This window comes from Gopherus evgoodei, chromosome 2 (genome assembly GCF_007399415.2).
Source record: "Gopherus evgoodei ecotype Sinaloan lineage chromosome 2, rGopEvg1_v1.p, whole genome shotgun sequence".
NCBI lineage: Eukaryota > Metazoa > Chordata > Testudines > Testudinidae > Gopherus > Gopherus evgoodei.
Genome location: NC_044323.1, coordinates 43,344,388 through 43,367,689, shown reverse-complemented (window position 1 = coordinate 43,367,689; position 23,302 = coordinate 43,344,388). Strand labels below are relative to the sequence as shown.

The window sequence follows — 23,302 nt, the reverse complement described above, 5'->3', positions numbered from 1 at the left end:
GAATATTTGGAGTCTGTGATAACTAAAAATGGGTTACAGTATATGTGATCTCTGTACATTATAGAAAGCAGGAATAAAAGTTAGAGATTTCTTCTGGGAATGAGGAAAGAGAGTGTTAAAACGTAACATAAATTTCAAATACTTGCCATTCAGACTGCTTCCGTAATTCAGCAAGCTGGTGGAGCCGCTTGAGTGCTTTTTCCTGTTTCTTCTCATCTTTCCATGACTTTGAAGCCACATTTCGAGCAAATTCCCTTTGTTTTAAATCTTTCAGTCGCTGTGTGAAAGGAGTAAAAGGGAAAATATTAAATATGTACAGAGCAACTGCATTTATTCTTACTACATTCCTGTGCTCCTGCTGAAGGCAATGTGCAACAAGATATAATAAAAATGTGCTTAAAATAGTATCTCCAGTGAAGATTCAAAATACTATTTTCATCTGATGTGACAAAACAACCAAACTATTTATGGCTGGTCTCAGACAGGCTTACATTAGATGCAGATACACACACATGTGCACATCCACTTATGGATGGATGTACATTATATATATGAATATTATGCACACACATGCAGAGTGAAATCCTGGCCCAGTTGAATTCAGTGGAAGTTTTGCCATTGCCTTCAAACAGATCAGGATTAAATCCATAATACATATAAATCTACTTGTATAAACTCACGTGTGTTTGTACATAATATAATATGTGGTATAGAGGTATTTGTGTGGGGATATATATACTCGTGAATAGGTGTGTGTGCATGCATGTGTAGTATTTAAAATCCCCGTTGTAACTGAAGGGAGAAAAGAGGTGGCCAAACTATTTCGTCGGGTTTCTTAAACATCTTATGAACAAATTCACAACATTTCTGTGTATGTTATGCCTAGATTTCAGAGAATTAATGCTGAGCAATGTATAATGAAGCCATATTATATAGGTTCTTTGAATTCTTTAGTTCCCCAATGTTAATATTTTAATTATGAAGTTTTGCACAGGTGATACTGTTGGAAAAAAAGAAAGAAGCACTCAGCACAAGAAAATGATGACTGCGTTCTTAGGGAATATGATGATTGTCTAGCTTAGAGCTAATTAAAATCTTTGAGACTCATAGGCTGCAGTGCCCATTTATAAGTAGCTCTGATATGAAGCCAAGTAGCCCATCTAAATAATAGGTGATAAGGCTTTGACTGATGGGTTCTATTACTGTAGTTGCAATGCACCATACACAGATTTTACTGGTTGCCAACAACTGTCAAGTTCAACTGGCAATGGAGTATATCTGAACCAAAAGTTGTGGAGGACAGAGCACCACCTGGAGACATCTAACAAAAGGTGGGGAAAATATAGTAGCTCTCCTCCAACCTCCACCCACAAATCAAGCCCTGCCAAATGTCTCAAAAAATCCCCCCATGGTTTATCCATGAGCAGCTAACATGTTTGGCGGCCAGCACATGCCTGAGCCTACGCCACTTCCCGCAGCCCCCATTGGCCTAGAATGGTGAACCGCAGCCAGTGGGAGCTGCGATCGGCCGAACCTGTGGATGTTGCAGGTAAACAAACCATCCTGGCCTGCCAGCAGATTTTCCTGGCAGGCCGCGTGCCAAAGGTTGCCGATCCCTGTGTTAGCTGATTAACACATTTTCTAACAGGATGTATTTTTTTAGTAGACATCAGCCAGCCCTCACAGTAGGTTGTGCGCATTCTCATAATATGATCTTTCCTTTCTTTTCTTACCTACTTTGAACAGAAATGAATTGGTTAACAATGTTGACATTTAAATTATTGTAACTGGGCATATTAATAAACATCTCATAAAGAAAAATGGGGCAATTCACACGTTTCAGAGCTATCATTCCACCCTCTTTTTGTTCTTGGATGGACATCACTGCAGTGGTCACATTTGGGTCTAGATTTTTAAAGGCATTTGGACATTGCTCTACTCAGCATTGCAAGGCCTAAGTGCCCTAGTTAACAAAATACCTTTATCAGAAGTGACGTCAGGGACTTAGGAGCCTAAGTCCAATTGACTTTCTAGGACAGACATAGAGACTATCTGTCTCTATGGGGTGTCATGTTTAGTAGAACTTGATGGTGCTCAGTTGAACTGCCTGGAAAACGGTATTTCCTTCCCATAGAAAATTTGGATTTTTTGGATAAACATTTCATTCCAAATTGGGAAGAACTAGCAAAAATTGATTTTTTTTTCACTGGAAGAAACATTCTAAAAAATTCCCTTTTGGGTGAACCAAAATGGAAATTGTCAGCTTGCTTCCAGCTGCTTGACTTGCCAGGCAGCTGCCTCCCTGTGCTGTTCAATTCTCAAGGGTTCTGGCTTCTTGGGCCGTTGGGCAGCCCTGAGAGGCAGTTGCCATGGGAGTTGGGGCATTGGGCCCGCCGGCTGTCCATTAAAAGTTTTGACAGAATCGACACATTCACATGGAACATTTTCTATTCTGTGGGATCAGAATCTTCTACTGGGAAAGCATTCCCCTGGAAATTGTTTTACCAGTTCTAGTGCTCAGTACTTCAGAGGACTGGATATTGAAATTGCACATCTGCTAATCCCTATTTAAAATAATGAATTAAGCTTTCAATTTCTTGAAAACTAACCATGTACTTTTCACACACTTTCTTAGATTTCCCTGTTCCCCCATGCTTGTTCCCCATTTCCCAACTGGAGTTTGGCACAGGTATCCTGAGGTGCCCTTCTTTTCTGAACACTTCTCACTCTCTGCAATTTACAATAATACAAATTAATGGGGAAAACAAGATTTTTTTTAACCCAAGAAAGCAACTTCCATTTTAACAATATTTTACAGACCAAACTGTAAAATGGATTAGAAAAAAATGAAAACCAAATTTTTCTGACATCTCTCTAAACTTAACAAGAACATAACGTTATTCAAACAATGAAGATCTCATTCTCACAGAACAGTGCAAGTAGCCCTTATTCTTATTAACCTGTTCTACTTGAAGAAAGGGCAAAGAAACACATTTGAAAAATGTCCTTTGGTGACACTTGCTGAATTTCAGCTGTTACCATGAGTTGCTCAGTGGCACACATACAGTATTCATGAGGAGAAACAGAAACAGTTTCTACCTGTCAAGGAAACAAAGAACAATGTGAAAGCTAGTACTGTGGAAGCAGGTACTGAAGAGTGGTGCCATTTCACTTCTTTGACAGTCAGGATTATAATCAACAAAGCAAATGGACCAGCACTAAGAATAGAACACCTAACTGTATTTTTGCTCTCTAATGGCATACAGTAAGTGTCAATGAAATAGGAAAAAGAACACAAAGAATACAGCTACAATAGACAGGTAGTTAAGAACTCATCCATGAGAGATGAAATCCAAAACTTAGAAGCACGTACCAGGTTGACAGAGAGAATCTTTCTCAACTCATCAAAACAAAAACTTGCAGTGGCACAGCACAGTCATTATATGGTCATCTCAATTAAATGTGTGGACTATATTTGTAGAACAATGGGCCTGCATAGTCCAGTTGCTTCTGTAACCTACTGATGCTAATGACATGTACAACCATACTGACATGCATGTGAATGCATGGTGGTGCTGAACAACAGAAAAATAATTGTGTACCTAAGTGAGAGCATTGAACCAAACAGGCGAACCTGGCAATTAATATCTATTTAAATGTACAGTTGCATTTTTCATATAATTAGGTGCTTAACTGGCATCTACATTTAGATATGTGTAATAAATTAGGATTCATTTAATAGAGCTAATGCTTTCACTTATATCTCCTACAAGTAGCATTACCAAGGAATTATAGATTTAAAAAAAATCTGTTTATCTTTTTTTTTCTAATTTAAAATTTTCCTTTGTGTTGAACGTTTACAACATTGAAAAGATGGCTGCCATAATGAAAGTTACTCTTGTTATATAAGCATGGAATATTAAAATAAAAGGAAAAATATTCACTATTATGGAAAAATATGAATGATAACACATCTTAGTTATGTTGCAGCTATATCTAATACTCTTAGTCTTAGAAGCTGATGCATACTGATTCTCCACTTACTGTGTGTAATAGCTGGTGAATAGCTCCATTTATGTCAGTGCAGTTACACAGGTGTACGTGAATGAAGAATCAGACGCATAGATTCACATTCAGATTATATCTCACAGTCCAAGTAAAAACAAAAAGTCTCCCAAGCCGGTCTTGAGGACCTTTTTATTCTGTAAGACAGTGGACACAGTGCAATGATCTTGCCTTAAAGTTACATGGACCTGATTGTATAAAACTTTAACTGGAATTTCACCATTCTTATGTGAAGTGCATCAAAGTTCAAAGCTCTGGCTAGATGTATGTGTGTCAGTGCCTCTCTGTCCAGCCTGCACAAGTGTTTGTTGCTCTCTAGCGAATCATCTGAAGAAAAGATAGAAGTCCTAATGTTGCTAACAGCTAGTGCTAGTTCTCCTTTAGCTGCAGTAGTAGGGTCCTATCTGGTAGGAGTTAAAGTCCTGAGTTTTATTCCTCATACTGCAGATGAGTGGTTTAACTGCTGTCTGTACTTCTGCAGCCCTATATTGATTACAACAGCGCCACAAACAAGTAAAATGTATGATTTTATGGTTTTGGCATGTGTCATGGAAAAAAATGAGGAGAGAGAAAGAGAGAGAGAGAGAGAGAGAGAGATCTTTTACCCTGTTCATATAGTGTGCAGAAGAAGGGCCAGTTTTTCAAAGTACATTTTCAGAATCAGCATTTCAAGGGTATAAATATGACAAATGATAATAGCTGTGAAAAATGAAAGGCTGTATTAAACTCCTGCAAGGATACCCTTCATTACAAGGTGTGGGGAAGATCTGATCTCCTGCTCCCTACCCCTCGCCTCCCTGCCCCTGGGGGTGGATCTCTGGCCTTCAGTGCTCACTCTCTCTGGAGGTTCAGGGACTAAGGGAGCACAATGCTGGGGTGGAAGCTGACTATCTCTTTGACTACACTGCTAGGGATGACTTTTGGATCATGTTCCAAACAGGTTTGATTGAGCCTCTGCATACACCTGTCCTTGAGATGTCAGGCCAAATCAATACAGAAGTGGCATAAATGGTGATATAAGTTATTCAGTGAGGACTAAATTCAGTTCCCCATTTACACTGATGTAAATCTGAGGTAACTTTATTGACATTGGAGTTACAGTGATGCAAAGAAGAGGTAAAACAGCACTTTCCATATCCACTTAATGCTAAATGGTAAATTAGTGCAAATTCTATTACTTTGTCACTTACATTTAGTTTTTATCAGTTTACTCCCAATCTATCCTAGTAATATTCATCATTTTATGATCCGCTGCTAGCCCAGAAATAAACATGGGAAGTGCTCCCACTTTATGCAGCAGTTGGCTGAATTTGGCCTGTCACGTACAATGAGATTATCATATTTGAAAATGAATCTGCAAATTCGTGGGTTTTATATACAAAGCCATATATGTTTTTACTTTTTAGCATACTGATTACTTCGCTCAAAAGCTGGATCAGTGTCTTCTAAACAAGGTCATCGTACATGAGTTAAACACTGAAAATTAAAAAGACAACATGCTTTTCAATAATTGTATTCCTTTAAATGGCTCTAAACTATAAGAAGAATATATTGGAACCAATAACATTATTTGCAAATTAACTTCAAACTACAAACCATCAAATGAATATGATAAAGTTATTACAGAACATAATTAGGCTCTGTGTCTGAAGCTTACAGTATTAGCTGTCTAAGCAATGGGAGGGGCAGGGAGAGAGAAACAGCAATGAGGAATTTGCTTTCACCATGGCAACTGACATTCTAAAAATAAAACTGAAAGGCTATTACATACAGGAATTAAACATGAGAAATGTAACTTAAAAATTAATGCATAATTTTTCATTTGTTTTAATTGTAACAAAGTACTACCACAGATTACTTTAAATGTGTGGTAGTGATATATTGTGTGGTAGATTGTAGTACAGTCAACCTTAGCAGATAGGCAATTGTTACATGGAAAGTTTAAACGAAAGCATGTACTCTCACAAAAGAAACGTACTGGTTATAGTACTAAGTGATAGCAGAAGGAAGAAGAACTCAATTGTCAACCATGCCCTGGAAACCCATCCTGCTGAATGAGATGAGGACCACAGTATCAAAGTTGCTGCCTTGCATATTTCTTCCATAGTCTCTTGATATGGGCCGAGATCCCAGAAGCCATGAGAATATACAATTTATTATGTTTTTTTAATGCAGGACCTTATCCACTTAATTATGGTGGCCTTCAAAGTCTCCCTGCATTTGAACCTCAGATGAAGGGAGATAAATGTACTCTTACTCTTCCTTAACACTTCTATATTTCATATACATTCTGAGTTTCATCCTAACGTCTAGCTTATGCCATTTCACCTACAGATATTCTGTTACAGGACAAGCAGGAAGGTAAAACTACATCATGAGATTGGTGGGACGTTAGATTCAATTTGAGAAAAAATTCCAAAGATGTTTGAAGAACCACATTATCACGATGGATGGTGCAGAATTACTTTCTTACTAATAAAAGTGAACACTCGGGTATATGCCTTGCCAATATTATGCCCACTAAGAAAGTAATCGTTGACAGGGAATAATACAGTACTAAGAAATTCATATGGATGCTCACACAGGTGTTCAGCTCTTTATTGGGGGTGGGGCATTCTGGAATTCTGGAATTTCCTGAACAGTGGCTCCCATGAATCTTGAGAGAGAAAGAGAGAGAGAATATGTCCTTAGAAGAGTCCTGTGGTAGCTACTGAACCTCAGTGGAGTTATTCATACCCTCCCACTCTTGCTTAGCTTCTGTACCTGACCATTGCTGCATGTTTAAATGTCAACAGAAAACAAATGAAGTTTGCTCCAGACCCGAGACAGAATTTTGAGTAGCGGGAGAGGGCTGGAGTCATGAAGCATTGTTAATGTATTTGAAGAGCTCTCTGGAATACTCTAGTGGTCTGTGTGGATGTGGATGTACTTCTGGAGGAATCGCTTCTTCCCTGTGTTAGAGTGTAGGGAAGAAAGAATTGTCTTGATTGGCATAAACAAACCAAAAAAGCTTTTTGTGCCACTTTAACTTTTCTTGAAAAGAGAGTTTTTCTTGTAGGAGTTGGTAATTCCTCAGCCATAGAGGTTTAAGCAATACCAAATGGGAAGCTATGGCTCTTAATCTCCCTTGCGATGGGAGGAATAGCTCAGTGGTTTGAGCATTGGCCTGCTAAACCAAGCGTAGTGAATTCAATCCTTGAGGGGGCCATTTATGGAATGGGGGTAAAAATCTGTCTGGAGATTAGTCCAGCTTTGAGCAGGGGGCTGAATTAGATGACTTCCTGAGGGCCCCTCACACCCTGATATTCTATGAAAATCTGTGTCAAAAGAGGTATCTGCAATGAAAAAGGAGGCCAGGGTGATTTTTTTTTTTGATAAATCACTTGATACACTTGTCCTTCAAAGAACTGTGTAACTTGTTTTCCCAGGCAACCAGAGTCCTATAAGCATAGGCGGTAGGTGGCTGGGTCCAGACGGGGCTCATCCCTTCCCCGCACCACATCTATCTCTGCCTTGTCATTTTCTGAGCCATCCATCCACGTGCACCTGTCCAGCTCAGCAGGTGAAAGCCCCATGTCCAGCAGTGCCAGGAAGGGGGCAGGATGGGGCATTGGTGCAGCGAGGGTGCCGTCTGTGTGCCAGATTCCCCACAGATGGCGCTAATACCTCAGTCATGGGAGAGAGTACTGGCTTCTGAGTGATGCTTCCTGGGAAGGCTGAAGTTTGAAAAGTGCCAGCTGTGGCAGATCCACCAGGCAGGGAGGCTCAGTAGCCATATATGGAGTGGAACACAGGAGAAGGGGAGGTATTGTGTCCAGGGCGTCCCAGCAGGTGAATGGAAGACACTTTTCTGAGGTGAGATCCCAGGGGGTTCCACAAAGGAGGAGACAGGGCTGGCGCAGAGCAGACAGTAAAGTCTCCACACTGGGAATCAAGATGAGATTCTCTTGAGTGGGGCCAAATCCTGGGGGAAGGGTAGAGATCCTGAGAGGATAGGGGGAGAAGGGGTGACTTGGGGAAAGGGAGCATACTGATGCCTGGCTCATGGGACAGGAGCTACCACTACAGGCTGAGTGAAGAGGGAAGTCCCTCACAGAATAGTTTCAACAGCCGCCTATGCCTATAAGTAGTAGCTATCATGATGTAGGCTTTCACTGCAGCAGTTGATGTATTAAAACTTCACTGAAGTGAGAGTTTTGTCTGCCTCTGTGTCTGGCTTGTGGAGAAGTCCCACGCTGGCAAGATTAAAGGGGTGATTCATCCCATCATTGGTATTGTTCTCTGATTCCTGCTCTCTTTGAAAGCTGCAGCTAAGTAGAACCACTCAGTCTTGCCCCCTTACGCTGTAAAAACATTTTGGCAGTAAAGAACAGTCTCTTCCAGTGTCTCTGAGCCAGATTCCGTTGTAGACTAACAGGCTGGGCCACAGAATAGATTTGTCCCTTGAGAGGGATTCAGCCAGTTCTTCCTCCTTGTAGAATGGGGTCTCTCTTATTTTTGGTTATTGCTTCCTTACATCCAACATTTGAGCATCCGGCAAAGAGAAACAAGGTTGGGGAGAGGTGAACAGGAAAATAGCACGGAGGAGTAACGTCAAGTTAAGCACATCCCACAGGATGGCCTTTCACCACTTCAGCTAATTACAGACACAAGAAGTGGTAATATCCACTTTCTGCTGCATCTTACAGTTAACAAGGATGAAAATGCCAGGTCCAATCTAGTGAATGGAATGTTCTTGGTTTCTTGTCTAGGAGAGGTTACTGGTTCAGAAGAGATTGCAAGCATTGCAGGTTTGTTAGAAGAATTAAATATGAAATTCACTCATTCATTTACTGTCTACCACCAGCAAGGAATTTGGGGTTGTGGTGCTTTTCAAGCAGAGTCATTTGGCAGGAAGATTGACAACAGGATAAACTGGCCAATTCAGCAGCCAAAAGTGTGTTGGTTTGAACTGATAAGCTTGAGAGGTTGTTTTAACATTTAACATTGTAGGCCAAATCTTGGGCATTTAAGTAAACAGACATTGGGGGTAAAAGAGCCCCCTTTGCAGCCACTCTCCATCTGCTGGAGGCTTTTGTTATTTCCAGTAGCGGTTGAAACATTGTTAAACACATAGGTAATATAATCCTCCTTACTCCTACTTGATATTTCCTTGTTAATTCATTCAAGGATTGCATTAGCCCATTAGGCCAGAGCATTGCACTGGGAGGGAACTCATGTTCAGCTGATTATCCACCTTGAGCCCCAATTCCCTTTCAGAGTCAACTGTAAGTATGGCCTAGATGTATGACTTTATGTTTGGCTGTATTAAAATACATATTGTTTGCTTATGCCTAGCCTACCAAGTGATCCAGATCTATCGGTATTAATGACCTGTCCTCTGCATTATTTACCACTCCCCAATATTTGTGTAATTTGTTAACTTTATCAGTAATGATTTTACATGTTCTTTAAGGTCATTATTAAAAATATTAATTAGGATAAGGTCAAGAACCAACTCCTGCAGGACCCCATTAGAAATACACCCACTTGATTTTTCCCCATTTACAATTACATTTTGAGACCTATCCATCAGCCATTTTTAATCAATGTAATGTGTATCATGTTAATTTTGTATTGTTCTAGATTCTTAATATAAACATCATGTGGTGAGTCTTACAGAAGTCTCAGTATATTTCACCAACACGATCATCTTATCAACAAAACATATAGCCTTTACCCTCCTTTAATTCTTTATTAATTCAGTCCGTATCAGCCTTTCCATTATTTTGCCCAGTATTGATGTCAGGCTGATAAGTCTATAATTAGCCAGGTTGTCCTGTATATACTCTTAAAATATTGGCATGTGAACTTTTTTTCCAGTCCCCTGGAACATCTCCAGTGTTCTAAAACTTATTGAAAACCAACAGTAACAGCCTGAGAAGTTCTTGGCCAGCTCTTTTAAAACTCTTGAATGCAAGTTCTCTGGACTTGCTGATTTTAAAAATGTTTTGCTTTAGTTGTTGCTGTTTAACATCTTCCTTAATTACTGGTGAAATGGAAAGTATTTCATCATTATATGATATGGCTGCCTCATCTGGCTTTCCCCAAATACAGAACATAAATATTTATTGAACACTTTTTTGCCTTTTCTTTATTATTATTGGCATTTCTGCCATTTCCATCTAGTAATGGACCAGTACCATTGGTAGTCTTCCTTTTGTTCTTTAATATACCTAAAAACTTCTTATAATCCTTAGAGTTTGATTTGTGTCCTTTTGCTTCCCTTATCAATTTTTGTCACAGCTCCTGATTTATATTCATTACTGTCAATTTCCCCTTTGTTTGTTTTTATACATATATAATTTTTATAGCTACTTCACTTCATAAGCCATGTCAATATTTTTTTAACCAGTGTGGCCTTTCTTGATTATCATTTTTTAGGCATCTAATAAAATATTCTTAAACAGTTCCAAATTATCATTCACATTTTTTGTTAAAATTCTGTCTTTCAAGTGACTTTGCACATAATTGTTTTCAGCTTTGTGAAACTGGAACTTTTAAAATACCAAGTAAATAGCTGTTAGGGGTTTATCCTGTTTACACATAACAAATGTAATCAAGTCATGATCAGTTGTGCTACCGTTGTGTTTAGGTACATCACTTCTGTAATAATAATGTAAATTTTAAAAATCAGCTTCTATGAGTTCAGTAACTGAGAATGAGTTCTGACCCTTTTATCTACAGTTCTTTTCTACCATCTGATCTAATGAATGTACTCTGCTCGACACCGGTGGAGGTACACATGAGGCAGCAAGTTTAGCATGATAATCTGTTAATTTTAATCTTGATATGTACATAATTCGGGTAACAATTTAAATTCCAATCTTTGGCTTGATTTCAGAAAAAAGATGAACAGATGTCCCAGTCTTGCAAGGAAAATTCAATAATGACGTATTCTTCCAACGTCCTGATTTGACCTTTTGACCAACTTTCTGAGCATTCTCCTCAGTGCATTGCACTGATTAACAAAAATGCTGGTTTCATTTATGGATTCATTTTTGAAAAACTTCATTCAGCTCCTGCTCCTTACCTTACCTCCTTTGCTTTCTGTGCCCTTTCCCTCTTTTTGCCCCATTCCCTCCCACCCACCTTGCTCCTCAATTCAGAAGTGTTGCCCTCTGAAAAAACATAGACAATAGGATTCTTCCTGCACAGTGAACAATGTATTAATTAAACTAGCCCCTTTCCTTTTTGTGAAGGCAAACACATTTAAGCGCATGAATTGCTCATTTACTGCAAATATCGCTTAGGGGACTGGCCTTTTGCAATTTGTTCTTTATGCTTGATCTTGTAGGTCACATGGTATTGTTTTTGTTGCCTGATGGAGTGACTGAAGGTTTTATTGAGTGGAGGAGAGATTTCTTTGGTGTGTTTTTTTTCATATGAGTTGCAGCTAGGACATGTACAATACACAGAAACCCTTTAAGTACAGGTGTACACACAGATGCCAACTTTCTGATTTCCGCAGGGGTGCTCAACTCCTGCTCTGCCCCAGGTCCTGCCACCACTCCACCCCTTCCCCATGGCCCCACACCCGCCCTGCCTCTTCCCACCCCTTTCTGCCCCCTTCTCCAAGTGCACCCCACCCTTGGTCTGCCTTTTCCTACCCCCCCGATCCTCCCCCTATCCTCCAGTGCCTCCTGCCCGCCACTGAACAGCTGATCAGTGGTGAGCAGGAGGCACGGGGGTGGAGGGAGAGGAGCTTATCGGCAGGGTCCACCAGTGAGTGCTGAGCACCCATTTTTTTTTTGTGGGTGCTCTGGCCCCAGAGCACCTACAGAGTCAGCGCCACATTACGTACAGATTAAGTTAGGCTGTAAAGTGCAATATGCAACTCCTGCCCAGAGCCAGGTCTTTCCCTATAAATCTGCCAAAAAAGAGAAAGGAGCCCCCCATTTTCCTGTGTCTGAGCAGCTCAGAAAAACAGAGACTGCCACCAACCTGATCCTCCGTCACCAATACCCCAGGAGCAACTCACTCAGCAGAGAGCAAGCTGCACCCTTTAAAGCGCTGTAGAAAATTACTCCTCCCACTTCATGCTGTGGAACTAGTGTGGGCCTCTGGGAGGCAACGTCTCTCTCTGTGGCAGAATGCTCCCCGGTCTTCCCCCAGCAGAGTGTCTCTGCACAACTTCATCATCAAACGAGTGGTGCCTTAAAGGCACATCTAGCCCTTAACATACACACAACTATCTTTAATATTACAAGAGAGAACTGTTTAGTGGCTCTGCAATATGTTTTGCCTCTTCTTAAATTCCTTGCCTTTCAGTTGACATAAACACCCTATTAGACAAGTTTTATTCTATTATTTTATTCTATTATAACAAATAATAGAATAAAACTTGTCTAATAGGTTCTTTTTGGTAATATCTAAAATTAATCTTCTGTTTATACAGTAGCATGATATTTCTGAAGTCTTTGTAACTTGCTTCTTAGCCCTGAATTTGAATTCTCTATCATTAAAAGGAAAGATTGTGAGTTTATATACTCAGAGCCACAATCCCCTTAAAATATGCACCAGCACAGATTCAACACGGTTACAGTGACTTTATAGCCTTTTGACTAGGTGAGCCAGAATAATATAAGTTATTCTTAGATACGGAGAAACAGGGCAGCTGAATTCTATTAATCTTACCATTGTATTTCCTGAAACAATATGTCATTGCTAGTATGTGTATTATTGGTTTAACTCTTTATAATAACCTTGTGCAGCTCTCTGAACTCTGGAAGTGATGAAGTATTGCATGAAAAATAGTCTTGGTTTCTTAGAAGATTTTGCTAAAATAATTCTTATGTGTTTCACTTGGCTAGTAGGCCAATGTAGATATACTGTAATGAGACTTGCTATTTTGCATACCTGTGCTGAGGCATAGTTAATGTTTGTTATCAGTTTCCAGGACAATTTATTTTACTTTTAATTGGAAGACAGAGTGTTCTCAGTGTGCACATACAGGATCAGATTTGGATTAGTTAAACTTAAATGGTGTTACTCCTGATTTATCTTCAGAGTGGTGGAAATCGGAATCTGGCCCATGCCACCTATTGATCTAGAGAAGCTGAATGTCTGACATAATTCGTACTCAAATAGTATGAGTGAAAGTGACTGCAAAGCCAGAAAAGAAAAGAGGATCACAGGGCCTGCTGAGAGAACTGAGTTTTGCTCAGAGGCAGGGGTGATGGTAGGCCGGTATGGGTCTGTATGGCATACTGGTAAGAAGCCGGTACCGGCCTGTATGCAGCCGACATTAAAACACTGCTGTGGCAAAGGCCCCTCCTTTGCTACCCCTTTTGCTCCCCATCTGCGGCCCTGCCAGTAGGGACCTTACCGACAGGGGAGGGCAAAAGGGGCAGCTGCCCGGGGCCAGCGATTTAAAAGGACCCACAGCAGTGGCCGGAGCCCCGAGCCCTTTTAAATCACCACCAGAGCCCTGGGCGGTGCAGGCCAGGCAGCGCGGATGGGCTGGCTGGGGGAGGCTGACCCCCCCGCCCCACCCCTTCTGCCCAGGGGCCCATACTGGTAAGCGTTTAATATTACTTTCATCCCTGCTCAGAGGCAAGAGGCAAGGCTATATCTTCACTACAGAGTTAAGTTGACTTGCGTTACATCGACGATCATAAACCACTGTAATTACATCACTTCTGCATGTTCACACAATGCTCCTTGTGTCGGCGGAGCACATCCACAGTTAGTTTTCTAGTACTGACAGAGAGAGTAGTGCACTGTGAGTAGCTATCCCACTGTGTAAATCACCACCTTCTCCCACTAGAAGTTCTGGGAATGGATGGCAGTGCATCATTGTGGGGGGATCACCGCTCCACGATGCATTTTTCTCTAGCCCATAATTCCAAGGGCTTCTGACTATGTTTTTCACCATTTTTCATCTGCCCCTGTGAACTTTTCTCCCACCATCTCTGTCTGAAATTATTGATCCTCCACTGCTCACCAGTCTTGTGATAAGTGTAATGAGCACAACAAAACTGATCGTACAGTATTTCATGAACTGCAAATCTGAACGGGAGTCCGTGTTGCCTGCCTTGCTGTGTGCCATGGAAAGAAACAATTCAAGATTGATGTCGGCATTCACAGAGCAGCTGCACACATGGACCATCACTATTGGGCTCAGGAAACAAGCATCAAGTGGTGGGATTAGATTGTGATGCAGCTATGGGATGATGAGCAGGGGCTGCAGAGCTTTTATATGTGCAAAGCTACCTTCCTCAAACTCTCTGGGGCTCGTCCCCACTCTGTGGTGCAAAGATACCAAAATGAGAGCTGCCCTACCAGTGGAAAGGCATGTGGCGATCACTTTGTGGAAGCTGGCAACTCCAGACTTCTACCAGTCAGTTACAAATCAGTTTGGAGATGGGAAGTCCACCATGGGGGTTGAGGTGATGCATGTGTGCACAGCCATTAATTGCCTCCTGCTACGTAGCAACTGGATTCCCTAACAGCAGCAGGGCGATATCCCAATTTTGGCCCCAGACCATCTTACAATAGAGGACATCTACAGAAAGGGCTACTTCTCTATGGTATTGCAGGTGCTGGTGGAGTAGCGGAGTCGTTTCACTGACATCCATGCAGGGTGGTCAGGGAACATGCATGACGCACACATCTTTAGGAACACTGGCTTATATAGAAAGCTGCAATCAGGGACTTTCTTTCCAGGCCAGAAGATTCCAATGAGGAGGTCGAAATGCCCATCATGATCCTGGGAGACCCAGCCTACCCCTCACTCCCATAGCTCATGAAACTATACCCCTTGACAGCAGCAAGGAGCACTTCAACAACAGGCACAGCAGGTGCAGAATGACTGTAGAATGTGCACCTGGCAGTCCCTGATGCTGCCTTTGTGGCAGATTAGACCTCAAAGAGGAAAATATCCCCATGGCCATAGCAGCCTGCTATGCTTTGCATAACAATTGTGAAGCCAAGGGGGAAAAGTTTCTCCAGAGGTGGAGCATTGGGGTTGATTGGCGGCTTATTTTGAGCAGCCAGATATGAGGGCTATTAGAGGGGCTCAACTGGGCTATTCAGATCAGGGAGGCTTTGAAGCAGCATTTTGACAATGAGCCCCAGTAATGTGTTTTCCTGTAATGTATTGAGCTAGGCATTGCTTTCTTGCCACACTGAATGTCCCTATAATGATTCCTGCCTGAGCGTTAATTGTAGTCTGCAAGTGTGCTGATTGCCTCTGTGTATGAATTTCAGATGCAACCAGAAGGTCAGAAATAAAGATTCACTGTCTTCGTAAGTGCATGCACACCCTGTCCCCTTTTGGGATGGGGCATGGGTTGTTATTGGCCTGTGGTCAAGTCTGCATGATCCTTCTGGGTCTCGGAGTAATGTGGCCTAACAGCAAAGTCAATCTATTCACCCTCTCTATCAGAGTGGGGTGGTCTAACAGAGTTCCAGTTGCTGCCCTCTCTGTCAGGGCTGTGCGGCCTAGTGGCCAGAGTCAGTAGAACAGTCCTCACAATTAAGGCTGTTCAGCCTAGTGGCCAGAGTCAGGAGACCTGGCCTCACAATTAAGGCTATGCAGCCTAGTGGACAGAGTCAGTAGACTTGCCCTCAGTATCAGGGCCGTGTGGCCTAGTGGCCAGAACCAATAGAGCTGGTGCTGGGTGCTGGGTGGCCAGGATAGGGGAACCTGGGCCCTCTCTCTCCACCAGGTCCCAATCAAGGGCCCTGTCAATGGCAGGGTTGCCCACCACGAGCTCGGCAGGGATCTGGCCAAAACACTGGGTTACTTCCTATCCACTTCTCCGCAGCTTGTGGTCCCATGGTTCCCCCAGTCTCTTCCCCCCTCTGTGGCATCCAGAGCCTGAGGGTTATGAGTCACTGCCATCTGGCTGGCCTCTGTGTCGTGAAGTGCCCGCAGGTCCTTCAGCAGGATCCTGCAGCACATCTCCTTCCTCTCCAATGATCAGCCCCAAATGAACTGGGCTGCTCCCTTTTATACCTGGCCTCCAGCAGGAGCATACCCAGCAGGCCTGAGGGGAAATGGCCTCTTCGGCCCAAAGAGAGGAATTACCCTTCCAGGCCCATTGCGGGCAATACACAGATAAACATTTCTTATAAGGGACATGACTCTCTGAAGTGAGGATCTCACAGCTGTGTGTAAATCCTGCTGTCGTTATGGAAAATGTCCTTTGGGGTGGAGTGAAAGGGGTACTGCGACAGGCTGGGAATGTGAGAGGAATGTACGGTGGGAGATTGGGGAGGGCAAGGAAGTCGGTCAAACACACATGTTCCATTTGCAGTACAGTCAGGGACCTCAGCATCTCTGTTTGGTCCTCCATGGATATCTGCTCTCGACCCTGTATTATCCAATCCTGGCCCTGTCTCCTCTCCTGGCTATTCATATCTAGTTTTTCATTTATTGTTTCTCTTCAGGCTCTGTGCTCACTATCGGCCTGATTTGACACTTGCAGTGCTTTGTGAAACATGTCCTCCTAACTCCTCCTCGTTCGCCTCCTTAGCTGACAGAGACACTCTGTGGGTGTGTAGGAACTGGCCCTCAAGGGCACATCTGCAGAAGCAAAAGAAACAATCCACAGAGTCTGCATGGTGTATGTGCACTCAGAGTCTTGAATCATTAAAGTTAAATACACCTCTTTCTCACTTTCCCTTGGGAAGAACGCAGCATGGCCAGAGCACTAAACATGGTGACCGAGGGTGGGGTGGGGTGCAAGACAGGACAAAGTGTCTGGGAAGCTTCTGCTTTGGTTCCTCCAGAAGTAATTGCTGAGTGGCAAGGCAAAGTTTCTTACAATGGGGAAGAAACAAAGCAGCTCTGCCAAGGAATCTTCAGCAGAGGATTGTAGAGTACCTGCAGAAAAGTTTCCTAGAGATCTCTGTGGAGGATTCCTGGAGGACTGTGGGACCTCTATGGAGGATTGTGCATTAACAGACTTTTCTGCAGGCCCCCACGGTGTAGCTGCACAGGGGACTGTGAAGCAGCTGCAAATTGTACTTAATGTTAATTTCGATCCCTTCTCCCACATGCACCATGTAACAAAACAAAGGACATCTCTACTTGATGTAACCATGCACTATCAAAGCAAAATTATTTCTTACTGGAGCTCCCCTCTCCTGCTCCAGGCACACCAGAGCTGGACTTCTAGGACTGGCTAGACCCCTCCAGAGTCAAAAAGAGGTCCTGGCTTGCCAGGCCACTGGGTGAGCTTGTCAGCTGTCCCATATCCACCTCCAACTTGACCTCCATGTCCACCACTTCGTCCTTGGGGTTGACTCTGCTGGCCGCTGCCTCCAGTCCCCTTGGAATATCCACAGAACTCTTGGCGATGGAAGTGGGATCACCACTAAAGATGGCATGCAGCTTCTTGTAGAAGCGGCATATTTTTGGCGCTGCACCAGAGCGACACTTGGCCTCCCTTGCCTTGTGGTACGCCTGCCTCATCTGTTTGATCTTATCACAGCACTGTTGCATGTCCCTTTTGTGCCCCTTCTCATCCATACCACGAGCAATCTGCTTGTAGGTGTCAAAGTTCCTATGGCTGGATTGTAGCTGTGACTGCACAGTTCCCTCTCCCCACAGACCCAACAGATCCTGCAACTGCAGTGTACTCCAGAAGGGAGAGCCTTTGCTGTAAAACACTGGTACAGTCAGCTGGGAAGTTGCAATGTGAACTGTCCATGCTGAGCAAACAGGAAGTGGAATGAAAAAAAAAATCACAGGACTGTAAAGGGGGAGGTACCTGGCTGCAGGACAGCAGAGTAGAAACTGCTTACCACAGCAGTCATGATGGGCATTGTGGGACACCTCCTGGAGGCTACTTAGGGTGACATAAGCAAGCACAGTGTCTACACTGACACTGCATCACTCTCTTAGCCCACGTCCAGACTACTCCGCCGTATCGGCAGGCCAAAATCGATTGCTCGGGGATCGATATATCGCGTCTAATCTAGACGCGATATATCGATCCCCGAGCGCGCTTATATCGATTCCGGAACTCCATCAACCCCAACGGAGTTCCGGAATCGACACAGAGAGCTGCGGACATCGATCCCGCGCCGTCTGGACGGGTGAGTAATTCGATCTTAGATATTCGACTTCAGCTACGTTATTCATGTAGCTGAAGTTGCGTATCTAAGATTGATTTTCCTCCCCTACTCTGGACGAGCCCTTAGTTGCAAAAATCTCTATGCTGCTTGTTGAGGTGGTTTTAGTATGTCAGCACAGGAGGAGAGTTAAATCAGTGGGAGGAGCATTGTTGTATGTTGACAATACTGTGTAGGGTAGACAATGCCTTATTTCAGTATTGTGGTTACCTTGCAAAGGGGGAAATGATGAGGTAACCTTTAGCAAATATTTTAGTAGAAAAATACAGTTGTTGATAACTGGACACACTAGTAAATGATATTTTCTCACCCCATCATTATGAGATTATATCCCCTCACCATGTTTGTAAAATGCCTAGCACAGTGAGGTACTAGTTCATATCTGGGGTTCCTAGGCAGCACCACAAATCAAATAATATATAAAAATAAGTGCTTCTATTGGGTATTACTTCCTACCCATTTGAATGGCACAAATCTACAATTGCAGGTGTAAGTAGAGAGTAAACAAAATGCAAATGAATTTTGCACAAGACTCATTAGCATGCATAAGTGAAAGTACATTTATAAATGGCGTGAGGGATGAGACACCTTTCAACTTCTAAGTCCCTGCTCCAAAGCACATTGCAGTTCAGTGGAAATCCCTAATTTCCAGGGACTTTGGATCAGGCCCTGTATATTTAGTTATTAGTACAGCAGGTCAGAAACCAGAATTTCTGTTCTCTGGGAAAACCAGACATTTCAAATTAATATTAATATTAATAATTCCAATTATTAATTGGAATTTCTCATTTAAATTACATTTTTGAAAGGTGTTCATTTGAGACCATCAAAACATTTTGTTTCGATAAGGTCATTTTTATTCAATTTATTTTGACGTTTATATTATATTTCCATAATAATATACATGTCAAAACGAAATAACACTAGCTCAACAAAAAGTTTCAACCTTGTTTAAATAAAACATTTTGGCACCATCAAAACTAAATGCTTTGTCTTCTTCATAACACAAATTTCATTTAAATCAACACATTCCTGCAAATCATTTAGATTTCAACAAAGCTGCATTTTTTGACAGAAACTATTCCACTGAAATTTTTTTGATGAGCTCTAGCCCTTAGGAATTTATGTGGTATTCATGGGAAGGGCATCAGACATACTAGATTCAATGGGTATTTACATGAATGTCATCTGCATTTCCTTAGGTATTCCCCTGTAATTTAGTATTCATTAAAGGACACTTAAAGAGCCATCATTTTCTTTGATGGCTAATGGTGACATCCAATTGCTATGGCAGTGAAATGAAAATTAGTCTAGGATTATGTTTTTTATTTTTCCCTTGGAGAGGTATGAAAGGATGTTAATTAATATTTCTAACTCACATTGTCTAATAAATTACTAATGCCACCATTTTATTGCTATCGTGGTGATACAGAGACATGGTTTCGTTTGGTTTCTTCTATAAGTATCCCGTATAGACACACTGCACATTTCCTCAAACACAAGCACAGTTGATTAGCATTCCTTTAAAGCTCCACAGGATTCAATTATGCAGCTATGTTGTATGTTAACCACTACATGAAAGTTACAGATAGGCAAAATTGGCAAAATATGTCTTACATGCAGATGCTAGGCAGGTGTTCATTGGGCCAGATCCACCTTTGTGGGTGCAAATTGGATTAGAGGAAGGGATTCATCACCCAGAGGCAGGGAAGCCACTGGGCAGAAGAGGACAGCTTTAAAGTTCTGCAAGCATTTGTGCCAGTAAAAGTCAATTGCTCACCAAAAAGCTAACCTAATTGGGGCACAAAATTGACCAAAGGAAAAATCATGTTTGTAGACCAGGTTGTGATACAGTCTTCATATTGGGTAACACCTTACTCCACAAGTAATTCCTTCGGTATGGATGTGGTTGTTAGATAATGATAACTAATGTGCATAAGGTATCATGTCCTCTTTCATTAGCATTTGCTCAGCTCTATGCAGAACTCTCAGAAAGCCAAATTTCATTGATTTCAGTGGAGCTGTGCTAATTTACACCTGCAGAGTATTTGGCCCATATGTGCTCATTTATCCCTCTACTTGGTGATTTGCCAGGGTCAGTCTGTAGAGCAGTGGTGCAAGCGAAGTGATACTGTATGACTGTTTTCAGACCTGCAAATGCATGTGTTCACTTACTCACTTAAAATAGGGCACTTTGGATGGATATTTTTATACAATCAGTAGCATTCTACATGAGAGTCGTTTGAGGGTATGTTGTACCTCTTCCTTGTTTATTTGTTACCTACATTAAGAACCACTGGTTTTTAAAAAAGGCATTTTTGGCATGTGCATTTTTAAAGGGCAGCAAAGCCTATGTGATTCAGCAGATTAAATAATACCAGTGTGTCACTAATAAAACTACCCCAAAAGTTTACTGAAAACAAGGACATTAATCTAAACCTAAATATTTTCTTAGATCCTTAATGCTTAGCCATCTTCTGGCAGCTCTTACGTCCTGTATACATTAGCATGTCAGAACTGAAAATCATAGAGTGAATGCAGACAGCATGTATTAGCTGCACAGGCTCAGATTCAAATGTGAAATAGTCCAGCTGGTTTTCCTACTGCAAAATATGATCTCCATTCTACAATGTTGGGCACTCTGGTCATAATACAGCAAAGTACTTAAGGAGGTGCTGATCTTTAAGCATTTGAGTGGTCCAATTGATTTCAGTAGGACTTGGGTATTTAAAATTAACTATGTGCTGTAAGCATTATGTTGGATTGCGGTCAGAGTGCTTAGCACCTTTCACGTCAAATCCTATATCAAATGCATAGTGTTTATATTTCATATGTTAGCCAGGTTTTATTATAATTACAGTTAACATTAGCATGTCCACCTTATTCAGGAAAGCAACTGGTAGAGTGATAGTTTAACTATTGATTTTTAATCCTTTATTATTTTTCATTTTGTAAATATTTGGTACATAAAGGTGGATGAACAGGCTAGCTAATCAGGCTGTTATTTTAAGTGGTCTCAAAGTTAACTGCCATGCTATCTTTCTGCAGATTTTCTAATCTGGCTTCAATACCGATCACTTGTGGAACAGAAGGTTCTTGAATTTGTGTGTCTGCATCACTAAAATACATTTAATCTATCTATGGTCCAGTGCCTTTCAGCTTGTGTAGTCCCTTACATCTGTGCAAGTTGTAGTGCTTTACCGCTGCTTTGCACTCATCAAATGTCCTTTAGAGCTTCAATCTCTACATGCCAGCTGAGTACGTAGTGCTTGTAGATATAGAAGAACTGACTGTGCTGAATTTCATTATTTCTTCTTTCATAATTTATGGAAGCAATAGGGTTGGAGACTGCTGAAGTCAGTGTTTGATTATTTCGGTTAAACAAACATATTGCATTTAAGTCTGTTTTGTTGCACTGAAAACTGTTAATTAGAGCCAGTCAAAATTTTTCTGCAGGAATGATTTGGTGTTGGAAAATGCTGTTTCATTTAAATTGAAAACTTTTGTGGGAATGTGTTGATGGCATTTTATTTAGAAAATAAATTGAAAAAAGTGTTTCAATAAGGTCAAAACATTCCTTTTTTACCTTAATGGATTTGGAATGAAAGGCAATTTTGAAATGTTGGAATTTTGCACAGAATGGAAATTCCAAATTTCCACCAGCTTCATAGAATATCAGGGTTGGAGGGGACCTCAGGAGTTCATCGAGTCCAATCCCCTGCTCAAAACAGGATCAATCCCCAATTAAATCATCCAGCCAGGACTTTATCAAGCCTGTCCTTAAAAACCTCTAAAGAAGGAGATTCCACCACCGCCCTAGGTAACCCATTCCAGTGCTTCACCACCCTCCTAGTGAAAAAGTTTTTCCTAATATCCAACCTAAACTTCCCCCACTGCAACTTGAGACTGTTACTCCTTGTTCTGTCATCTGGTACCACTGAGAACAGTCTAGATCCATCTTCTTTGGAACCCCCTTTCAGGTAGTTGAAAGCAGCTATCAACCCCACCTCATTCTCTTCTGCAGACTGAACAATCCTCAGTCTCTCCTCATAAATCATATGCTCCAGCCCCCCAATTATTTTTGTTGCCCTCCATTGGACTCTTTCCAATTTTTCCACATCCTTTTTGTAGTATGGGGCCCCAAACTGGACACAATACTCCAGATGAGGCCTCACCAGTGCCAAATAGAGGGGAATGATCATGTCCCTCAATCTGCTGGCAATGCCCCTACTTATATAGCCCAAAATGCCATTAGCCTTCTTGGCAACAAGGGCACACTGTTGACTCATATCCAGCTTCTTGTTCACTGTACCCCATAGGTCCTTTTCTGCAGAACTGCTGCCTAGCCATTCGATCCCTAGTTTGTAGCAGTGCATGGAATTTTTCCATCCTAAATGCAGGACTCTGCACTTGTCCGTGTTGAACCTCATCAAATTTCTTTTGGCCCAATCCTCTAATTTGTATCTCCCACTCCTCTCAGTTTAGTGTCATCCACAAACTTACTGAGGTGCAGTCCACGCCATCCTCCAGATCATTAATGAAGATACTGAACAAGACCGGCCCCAGGACCGACCCTTGGGGCGCTCTGCTTGATACCGGCTGCCAACTAGACATGGAGCCATTGATTCCTACCCATTGAGCCTGATGATCTAGCCAGCTTTCTATCCACCTTATAGTCCATTCATCCAGCCCATACTTCTTTAACTTGCTGGCAAGAATACTGTGGGAGACCATATCAAAAGCTTTGCTAAAGTCAAGGAGTAACACGTCCACTGCTTTCCCCTCATCCACAGAGCCAGTTATCTCCTCATAGAAGGCAATTAGGTTAATCAGGCATGACTTGCCCTTGGTGAATCCAGGGTGACTGTTCCTGATCACTTTCCTGTCCTCTAAGTGCATCAGAATTGATTCCTTGCACACCTGCTCCATGATTTTTCCAGGGTGTGAGGTGATGCTGACTGGCCTGTAGTTCCCCAGATCTTCCTTTCCTTTTTTAAAGATGGGGACTACATTAGCCTTTTTCCATCACTGTTCATTGTGTCAAAATCTGTGGTCAGTGAGTATGTGTTTTTTCATACTGCTCACTATATATCAGGTGGGGATTTATGACACT

General features: G+C 42.0%; 1 protein-coding gene across 1 annotated transcript in view; it reads right to left on the bottom strand.

Annotated features, from left to right (window-relative positions):
- The window catches only part of ZNF804B (zinc finger protein 804B), a 355,486-nt gene that overhangs the window by 9,897 nt on the left and 322,287 nt on the right, over positions 1-23,302 (bottom strand). Inside the window, exon 3 of the mRNA XM_030550506.1 lies at positions 147-277. Coding sequence (XP_030406366.1) covers positions 147-277 — 131 coding nt within the window. The remainder of the gene's footprint in view (positions 1-146; positions 278-23,302) is intronic.